This window comes from Acyrthosiphon pisum, chromosome X, assembly GCF_005508785.2.
Source record: "Acyrthosiphon pisum isolate AL4f chromosome X, pea_aphid_22Mar2018_4r6ur, whole genome shotgun sequence".
Lineage (NCBI taxonomy): Eukaryota > Metazoa > Arthropoda > Insecta > Hemiptera > Aphididae > Acyrthosiphon > Acyrthosiphon pisum.
This window is the reverse complement of record NC_042493.1, coordinates 40,321,370-40,332,602: the sequence shown is the minus strand read 5'-3', so window position 1 is coordinate 40,332,602 and position 11,233 is coordinate 40,321,370. Positions and strand designations below refer to the sequence as shown.

Sequence of the window (11,233 nt, the reverse complement as noted above, 5' to 3'; positions counted from 1 at the left end):
AGATTATCGTCCATGGCTTGCATCTAGCAAGAAAAGTGTAAATCACTTTTACTGTAAGATTTGCTTTGAAGACAACAAAGGAGGTATATCGGCTGTTAAAAAGCATATGAGCACCATGAAACATCAACGAGCAGCCAAAACCGTATTAAGTACGAGTTCAATTAGTGAGATGTGCTTGGTGCCACTGGGTTTGAAAATCTGGTTGCTAAAATTAAAACTCAACAATTTAGTATGATAATTGATGAGTCAACTGATAAGTCTGCTACTAAACATTTAGCTGTTATTGTACGTTTATTAGATCATAATGTTTATGAAGTAAGAGATGAGTTTTTATGTTTAATTGATATGAGTGATGGAAGAGCACAGGGAGTGTATAACACTATTATAAATTTTTTTGGTGAGCATTTCGTACCATATAAAAAAAACTTAGTTGGCTTTGCAGCAGATGGGGCTAGTGCTATGTTTGGTTCAAAACACTCAGTAAAAGTGTTATTTGAGAAAGATATTCCCTATTTATATTCTATGAAGTGTATTTGTCATTCATTAGTGTTAGTCGCCTCATACGCTACTAAAAAAATTCCAGATACTATAGAAAAATTAGTTGGAGAAATATACACATACTTCATGTACAGTTTTAAGAGACAAAGTGAATATACAAGCAATTTTAAACATTTTGTGAATTGAGACCCCATAAAATATTAAAACCTTGCCAAACGAGTAGGTTATCATTGCACTCTTGCATAAAACGGACATTAGAGCAACTAAATGAATTAAAGCTATATTTTCAAGGTGAATACTTGTTGGATAAAATATCTAAACAATACTGATATTGAAAAGGTCCAATATAGATTACTTGCAAATTTTGTAAGACCAGAAAATATTTACGTAGGTGGTAAATGTATGACTTTGCTTGGCGAAGATTGTAAGTTGACCAATACAGAAAAAGGTGATTTTATAATAACTGCTTAAGCTTTTATGTTGAATGTGCTCATCAAATTTTCCAAAGATTTCCATTTCATTCTAAAGAAGAGAAGTGCTTAAAAGCATTAACTTTTCTTGATCCTAAAAATATCAAAAATGTCATATCAATTGGACCAGCAGCAACACATTTTGAGGTTCTTTTGGACCTAAATCTAAATGACTTGGACAGGGAATGGAGGTCTTTAAGAAATATGGAGTTAGATGTTGACATGGAACTTATACACTTTTGGAAAAATGTGTACAATTTAAAAAGTAATATAGGTGAAATGGCATTTCCATTACTAATGAAATTGGTAAACTATTTGATTATACTACCACACAGCAATGCGTGCGTTGAAAGAACTTTTTATTGTATAAATATAAATAAAACAAAAATTAGAAACAGATTAGGTACAGAGACATTAACTGGAATTCTACACTCTAAAAATATTTTAAATACCCAAAACAAATTATGTTATGATCTTGAAATAACCAGTGAAATTATACAAAAACACAATAACTCAATGTTTACATCATAAAATGCATAAAGAATATGTATTTTATTAATTAAAAAGCTTGGATTTTATTTTTTTTTTTGTTTGTTTTATATGTATTGCATGATATTTTGATGCTTTAAAAACAAAGGCTGTTTACAAAGTTTTACTTTAATTTTATTTGTTTTGTTATTGGCTAAAATGTTATTTTTATTATACTTTGTTTATTTTATATTTTTATGTTAATTAACTATTGTGATAAAAAAAGAAAAATTAAAGACTTAATATTATTTGTTTTATAAGAAACTATTTTTTACCTATATTAAGAAAATATGTTATCTGTTTTATTTACATATGTTATTTTTTGATTTATGTTTATGAACAAATGTTATTCATAAAGTTTTACTTCAATATTATTTGTTTTGTTGTTGGTTAAAATGTTATTTTTATTATACTTTGTTTATTTTATATTTTTATTTTAATCAACTATTGTGATAAAAAAGAAAAATTAAATACTTAATATTATTTGTTTTATAAGAAACTATTTTTTACCTATATTAAGAAAATATGTTATCTGTTTTATTTTTTGATTTATGTTTATGAACAATTGTTGTTCATAAAGTTTTACTTTAATTTAATATGTTTTGTTGTTGGCTATAATGTTATTTTCATTATACTTTGTTTATTTTATATATTGATGTTAAAGATAAAAAGGAAAATAAAGTTGACTAAAATTTTGCTAAAGAAATATTGAATTGTTGAAATATTTTGTACCTTTATTTTATGCAGTATTAAAATATAATTTTTTCAGACAAATATTTATTACATAACAAGTTCTAACAATTATGAATAAACATGTAGCATATTGTGTCCCAATGTTTTATTATTTAGTACTTAAGTATAGATAATAGGTATCTGGTATTTTTCAAATATTATCAATGAAGTTATCACAGGCCATGGAGATCGAGCTCACGATTATTATAATCGTGATCGAGCTGGAAAAGAATTCTTATCTATCTCGATGCCTAACAGATATAGATATAATGAATTGGAAACGAGCAGCTTATCACGGCTACGAATGTATGTACAATAGACAAAGTGTGGGGGGTCGCAATGTTTTCCTACTTCCTAGAGTTTACAGCGCTGTGCTGTATACTAAAATATATGTACATGATTCAATTATTACAAAATAAAAAATTTAGACTGGTCATTTTTTTCTGGTTTTTATGTATAGGTATGTATTGTGCGAGATTCGAGTCTAAAAAAAAACTGGGATTTTCAAAATGAAATCGAAACTTTTTAGAAGATTAATCGAACGTTTAAGAATTTTCACCTGGCAACACTGGGCAGCAGCCCGCCGGCCGCCGTGTATGCACACGTTGTGTGTAAGGATTTTAGATCGAAAGAAAAGTATCGATACTTTTACTTGGTATCGAATCGAAAAAAGTATCGATACCATCCAAGTATCGAATAAAAAGTATCGATATTTACTCATATTAATACAAAAAAAAGGACTAAAAATTTAATGAATTTTAAGTCAGTATGGGCACATTGGAACTCGTAAATATATAATCGTTCGTAGGTACATTACCCAGTATATTTTATATCTATAGACTTTTACGGTCTTATTTTCGAAATCTACTTAAACATTTTAAATGCCCTTAACATTCAAAGTACACTAAAAATACAAACTTAATAGAATAAATTATTGTATTTTTTATACTTTTAAGCGGAATAAATTAAATAAAAACTTAAGGTACCCAACATAAAACGTTTAATAATATTATATGGCTTATAGTGCATAAAGGTTTGCGAGAAGTGGACTCAAAGCCACCGATATTTACTATTTGACAGGGCAATTAAATTACAAAAATAAAAATTATGTAAAATACTCGAATATTATAATTAAATTATTATTATATAACGAAAGACCATTTACCAATTAGAAAAACTCAATGTATAATACAGGTACGAGAAACGAGACATCGGCGATAACGAGTAAAATAAGCTAACTACGAACGGGTACCTGCAAGATAAGAACTATTTTCGTATTTAGGCCGGTTAATCATTGACATACATTATCTTTATCTTTAGTTGTGTAGATATGGATTACTTATTAATAATAAATAGGTATTGTACCATCGAATACGGTATTCGAATTATTTACGATAGAACTATTCGAATATTCGAATAATTCGATTATTCGAATATACATTACATTACTACTGTTAACCTTAAATTAAATGTTTAGGTCTTAAGACCTAAATACCTAAAACCAAAAAAGTTAAACAATTCTTTGATATAGGTAGAAATTGTTTATTAAAATAATTTTAATATAATTAAAACTATTTTATTTATTTATTATATCACAAATTCATAAGTCAAATATTATAAAGTAAAAAAAAAATATATATACATACAGTCAAATATAATAAATTGATAAAAATATATATATAAATATAGTGTACCCTGTTCCACGGACAAACGGTAAATTAAAAAATGATAAAGCAAAATTAAATATATATAAAACAATCAATCATCAAACCAACATTCGTCAGGCAAGTCTCCCAAGAACATCAGTTTACCTAGACGAGAACTAGAAAAATAGTTTTGGACCTGAGTTTTAGTAGCTCCAGCTTTTGAAAACAACCTTTCACAAGGTACAGAAGTCGCAACGATGACAAAATGAATCCTGGCCTGTTTATAGAGAGCTGGAAAAGTTCCTTTTATTTTTTCCCACTCTTCTAACGGATTAAAGTTTAATGAAGATACACCATTCATCAGATACAAAGAAAGTTCATCATTTGTCGACTCCAAGTGCTGGTTTCTTCTTTTTTTTGTGTACTTGATTTTGGGGCAACAATTTGTGAGGTGCCCAAAAATCATATTGATGTGGTGGTGACGATATTTCATCACTTCCAGAATCACTAGAAGACTTATCTGTTCAGATCAAATTTCTTAATGCTGCCATAGCTTTAGCAGAAGCATTAGGATCCTTGAAGTGCACATTTTTGAATCTTGGGTCCAACAATGTAGCAATAGCTATCTTGGTGACTAATTCTATCTGACCAAACCGTTTAACAAGTTCAGCGTGTAACTTATCCAGAACGTCAACTATTAACTCCACGGTTGGTTTTAATTCATTTAGTTGGGTCATTAGGCAGTTTATCGTTGAAACTGTTAAGGTGTGATTCCTATGAACGCGTCTGCAGGCGCGCCGCAGCGCGGCGTGATTCAAATCTCAGTCGCGCTGTCGATTTTTTGGCCGCGCGGGTTGGGTACGGATTCCTACTGCTGCCGCGCCGCGCCGGACCGCGACGAACCATTTGCTGCGTTTCTCTGTTAGTAACAAGACGTATTTTACAATAGTTCATTTTACAATATCTGTTTCTTTTTCAAAATGTCTTTAAACAAAAAACAAAAGTTAATTTTAAATTTACTTCTTTTACAAGAAGTAGATGAAGAAGAAACAATTATCAATAAGGTAATGTTTAACAATTCCAATAAGGCACATGAGATGTTTTTAACTAGGAAAACAGAAGGTGTCTTCAGTATACTCATCGAAAAACATTTATGGAGAGATGAGAGTAAATTTCGGGAATTTTTTAGATTAAGTAGAGATCAATACACGTACGTCTTAAATATAATAGAGAATGATATAACAACTAGTCCAAGTATAAAATTTCCAAAGCCAATATCAGCAGCTGAAAAATTAGCAGTAACGTTAAGGTAAGTCTACTACAATTTAATATTAAAATTAATATCTATAAAATTATTTTCCTTTTTTAATTAAATAAAACTCTTTATTGGAGTTAAAAAAGTATACTTAGTCTATCACATTGCAAAAATCTATAAAACATCAATTAAAAACAAAAATAAAACTGTTTTATAATAATTTATTAAAAAAACCTTTTTATAACAAACTTAATAAACTTATTTATGAGAGCTTACAAACCAAAATTAAATTAAATAACTATTTATTTTAAAATTAAATAAAAACTTTTTCCTTGATAAAAAAAATTAAACATAATATGTATGTACTTACAAATGAAAATCAAATATAACAATTTATTTTAAAATTAAATAAAAACCTTTTCCTTGATAAAAAAAATTAAACATAATATGTATGTACTTACAAATGAAAATCAAATATAACAATTTATTTTAAAATTAAATAAATATTTTTTATACCAAATAAATAAAAAAATGTATAGAGTTTATTGATCATAATCTTCTCCATACTGCATCCAATTTTCTCTTGATATTTGATAGTTGTTGGCTACTTCTGGTAAACCTTCTACAGGAACTGGGTGATTATACGTCGTAAATGTTGATTGAGATGACTGTGTACTTGGAGATGATGAATATATTCTGGGTGTTGAATCATTATTAATACCATGATTTTGAAACTCCAAATTATTAACAATGTCAAAAATTTCCTTTTTTGCTTTAATTTTTAAGCTAGTAGAAAAAGTTTTCACTGTTGATGCCATACTCTTGAAAAAAGTATCAATCGGGTCATCCTCCTCAACTTTATTGATAATTTCAAAAATTTTTTTTCTCTCTTCACTCCCTTGTTTTAATACAGAAATCCATTCTTCATTTTGTTTTTGTTTTTTGGGGGGGCCATTTTTCAGTGTTACTTTTTCTTTTTTCGGGTACTGAATTAATATTTTCTATATTATCTTCTATAATATCTTCTATGGGCCCCACATAGCCTTGTGATGTAGATGGAATTATTGATGGTGTATTATTCAATTCTTGAAACTCTGAATCTTCTAAAATAGAGTTATTTTCATTTTCACTAGCATACTCATTTGTGTAGGGTTGAATACTGGACAAACATCTACGGAACAATTATTTAAAAATAATATATACTGGCGTTCTTTTTATCAAATAAATACACTTGTAAAACAATTTTTTTAAGTAATTTAAAAAAAAAAACTTACTCTCGTTCATATAATACAACGTCTAGAAATGATAGTGCATCTGATAATGCCCACTTTGTTGGTTTGCTTAGCGCTGACGATCCCGTTCCTAATTTCCTATTTCTTTTGTGTCTATTGTAAGTATCCTTCATGTTTTTCCATCTTTTTCAACAATCATCAACTGAAATGATAGGTGAGATAATAAGTGGGTCAATAATGGGTGGTGTTAAATTTGAATTCAATGATAAAATATCATTGTATACGAGAAACGATACTGACCGTCTTCTGTCAGTTACTCAGTTGGCCTATGATATTACCAAGTATATTTGATGATATTATTGTGAATAAAGTAATCTATATATATATAACCTATTTACGTAGAATCTTTTTTTAAATTTTCAATCATTAGCTATAAAAGTTTAACGTTTTATAAATTTTTAACTACAAAATATTTATAACATTTAAATTTGATAAATTTTGTCAAAATTCGAACTTATAATGTTTATAAAAAAAATGTGTGCCTATGTATTTTTAATATTTTTCAACTGTTATTGTAACAGTATGTTAGGAGCCTTGTACTAAATCCAAAAAATTTTTTTATTGACATTTATAAAAAAAAAACTGAAAAAAGTAGCTTGTCAGTATATTATACATAAATTAATTAAATATATTGTTGTATAAAATATATTAAATTCTGTTATTTTGTATTTTATTTATAGAAAAGATTAATATTAATTCTAATATTCTAAATAATTATAGCGTTGTTTATAATCTTATAAAAAGGTGGGCAAGTGGATGTCGTTCTGCTGTACAGTAGGTTACAAGTTGGTCACTGTATAATGGATGGAATTTAATTTAATTTGAATTCAGTGATATAATATCATTGTATACGAAAAACGATTATGAGCGAAGACGGTCAGTCAGCCTATGTTATATTTATATATAACTAAGTATACCTCTATTTGATGATATTATTGTAAATAAAGTGATTTATATTTAACCTAATTATGCGGAACCTTGTTTTAAATTTTTAATCTTTAGCTATAAAAGTTGAAAATTTTATAAATTTTTAACTACTAAATCATTTGTAAATACTCAATTTGATAAATTTTATCTAAATTTGAACTTTAAATGATCATTAAAAAAAATTGTGCCTATGTATTTTAAATATTTTTCAATTCCTGTTGTAACAATATATCAGGAGCCTTGTATTAAATTTTCACTCTTTTTGGCCCAACAAATAAAACTTTACTGATATTTATAAAAAAAAAAACTAAAAAAATTGAAAACTGACAATGTCCGTAAACAGCTCAAAATATTTTGAAAATGGTATGGTGTGTAGAAAATGCTAATATAAATATTCAGTCAATAAATAAAAAAATAAATAAAAAAAAACACACACACATCATTGTAAAATCAATACATTCATCGCTTCGCTCAGAATCTAAAAATTAGGTACAATAGTACAATTGTTTATACCTATAATGTACCTATTTATTTTTCAGATATATGGCTACTGGTGAATCATTGAGATCGTTGGCTTTTTCTTTCAGAATATCTCAAAATTACATTTCTCGTATCATTCAAGTGGTTTTGAAAAGTTTGAGTAAACAACTAACTCCTATTTTGTTAAAATCTCCAACTAAAGAAAATTTAATTCGTGTAGCTGAGAATTTCTGGAATAAATGGAATTTTCCCAATTGTGTGGGTGCCATTGATGGCAAACACATACGAATATTTGCTCCCGGAAAAAGTGGTTCGTTATTTTACAATTACAAAGACTATTTTTCCATTGTGCTTCTTGCAATTGTTGACGCCGATTGCAAATTCATATTTGTGGATATTGGATCATATGGCAAGGAAGGAGATAGTGGAATTTTCAACAAATCCATTATCGCAGAAAATATAAGAACCGGAGATTACTTTCCTTCGCCCGGGAAATTGCCAAGTTCAAATGAAATATTACCGTATGTTCATATTGGTGATGAGGCATTTCGTCTGGATCGGCACATGATGCGGCCGTACTCGAGAATTGAAGCTCGAAAAGACTAACAAAAAACTATTTTTAACTATAGATTGTCTCGGGCGAGAAGAACAACTGAAAACAGTTTTGGTATCTTAAGTCAGGTATTCAGAGTTTTTTATACGCCTATTTCTTTGAAAACAGAGACAGTAGATAATTTAGTGTTGTCGGCATGTTGTCTTCATAATCTTCTTCGCGATCGATATTTAGAAAATACAGACAACAATTATTACAACTTTGATGTCAACGAACTTCCACCATCTAGAAATATGACGCCACTTACAAGAACGGGAGGGTACGCTAATTTCGAGGGATTTGTTATTCGAGATAAATTTAAAAGTTTTTTTAACAGTCCATTAGGGGCTGTTGAGTGGCAAAATCATCAAGCTCGACTAACAGATACACAGTGAACTATAATGTATTTGTTTTGTAAAAAATATTATTTATTTTATCTATGTATTTTGGTGCCTTATTCGAATAGAAATATAGAAATATATTTAGTATTGTTTGTATGTTAAGCATAAGTTATATTTTACATTTTTACATATTTTACATATTTCTCAAAATATCGGACGACGCCGGAAAGATAACCAACCGGTAATACCAGAAATATTTAGACATGGTTTAAAATGTAATCTAAAAATAAAATGTACTACAGCGTACAATCTAAATTTAGTTAAATAATAATTATCACCCACCTTATAAATAAATAAATAATGTTATATTCTTTAATTTAGTTTGTATATTAGAATAGTTAAAGGAAATGTACCAACAATTTTACGAAAGGTCAGGTGAGATCTGTAATAGGTACGTGCAATAGGTTACCTACATTGATATCAATACTTTGAATCGTGTCTGTACATAGAATTATAATAGGTAACCAGCTACCTATCATAAGTATTTTTGCAATATTAAAATATTTTTACTACCTATTTATAACGTCATATTCTCACAAAATAAATTTATTGTGATAAATTGTGTGTACTAATGTTTAAATGTCGATAAGAAAGAACATTTTGTTTTGTAAAAACAAACGTTTATTCAATATAAACATAATGATTTAAATTGGCCATTAGGAGGGTCTGGTAAAACCAAGTTTAAAATGTACGTTACGAGTGTATAATAAGAACGTTTCGGTTGTTATTTTTAGTCCGGTTGAATACTCACCGGTTACATTACAAAATACATTACACATTAGTAATGTATTTGTTTTTGGTTTGAATAATTAAAATTAATATTCAGACGTGAATTTTCGAAAAAATAATTAATTAGGGTTGTAAAAAGTATTTGTAAAATATATTTAATTCTAATTTATTAGCTCAAGTTATAATAGTGTCGAATTAACATTCTATCGAGTGCAATTCGTCAATTAATTAAGTATAAATTAATTTTGAAATGTAATATTTAATAATTATATTGTAATGTATAATTACCATTTTTGTTCATATCTTCAGATATTTTTTGCCAAACATTATCCCTCACTCCTTGATTTTTATACAAAGCGTGTTGGGCATTAAAAATGCAAGGATGTCCACTTACTAATTCTGCTAATTTAACGTCTTCTTCTGGAGAAAACGTACCTTGTGTTGACCGTGACATTTTTAAAAAATTATGAAAAAATGTATAATATAAAAATGAACACACCGCCGCGCGCGTCCGCGATTCTGACTCCTTTCCGAGCAGTCGCTGCAGCGCGCGACCGTCGCGCGCTCCAGCGACTCTCATAGGAAACGGTTTCATCTATCAACAAGTAAACAAGTGCGACGCGGCTGAGATTTAAATCGCGCCGCGCCGCGGCGCGCCTGCAGACGCGTCCATAGGAATCACACCTTTACATATTTATCGCCAGAAGATTCCCTGGTTACAAATTCCAATGGTTTTAAAAGTCCTAGGGTTTGTATTAACATATCCATTTCGGACAGCAGTTGGCATTTCAGGCGCTGTAATATATTGTAATATTAATGGACTTAGCATATTTGACATTTCAATGAACTGCTCAATCATGTAAAATGTTGAGTTCCATCGTGTTTTTACGTCCAGGATCATTTTTTTTAAACATCCTTCTTTAACTCTTGATTCCAACTATATTTTTCTCAATTTGTCGCTAATAATAACACTTCTTTTAACCTAACACAGTATCACGAACTTTTGTAATTTATGGTTGTAAACTTCGATTCGAGACTACTACATCAGACACTAAATTAATTGTGTGGGCAAAGCATAGTGTATGTTTGTTTTTCCCAAGAATTTTTTTAACTGTAGTTGTCATATTTGATCCAATATAAGTCACCACAGTGACAATATTTTCTTTATATATATAAATATCTTGTAATATATTATTAAAAACTCCTCCAATATAATCACTATTATGCCTTTATTTTAATTCGGTGACAGCTAAACACCGTGAAACCAATGAAGATTTTTCTAAATAGTGTATTGTTACGCCCAAATAACTAGTTTCGGTCATGGTCTCTGTCCAAATGTCAAATGTCAGTGACACATGTGGCACACCCTCAAGTTTTTCAATAAATAATGTCTCCATGATTTAATATTTATTATCTAAGGCCTTTTTTAAAACCTTCTCCTTGAACTATATTAAAAAGTCTTTTGTCCCTGCATATGAAGTACAATAACGCCATAATTGTTTTCGAGTAAACCTTCCCACCTACTGAAATAATCATAAATATTTTTTATCAATACTTTTATATTTTTTAGGTAATTAATTATAATATTAAATACTTGTAATATATTATGTACTATGTAAAGTCGAACCCCAATGCGCATTAACGACTGCATGTAAACGCTGTAATTGAGTTTTATACTATACA

At 28.7% G+C, this 11,233-nt stretch overlaps 2 protein-coding genes across 2 annotated transcripts; both read left to right on the top strand.

Moving 5' to 3' along the window:
- Positions 1 to 231: 231 nt before the first annotated feature.
- On the top strand, positions 232 to 684 carry LOC103308832. The gene has a single exon (XM_008182931.1). It carries the CDS (start codon positions 232 to 234, stop codon positions 682 to 684), a length of 453 nt encoding a protein of 150 aa, XP_008181153.1.
- Positions 685 to 7,891: 7,207 nt separating this feature from the next.
- LOC103308833 lies at positions 7,892 to 8,434 on the top strand. The gene has a single exon (XM_008182932.1). The coding sequence runs from the start codon at positions 7,892 to 7,894 to the stop codon at positions 8,432 to 8,434; it is 543 nt and encodes a 180-aa protein (XP_008181154.1).
- The last annotated feature ends 2,799 nt before the right edge of the window (positions 8,435 to 11,233 follow it).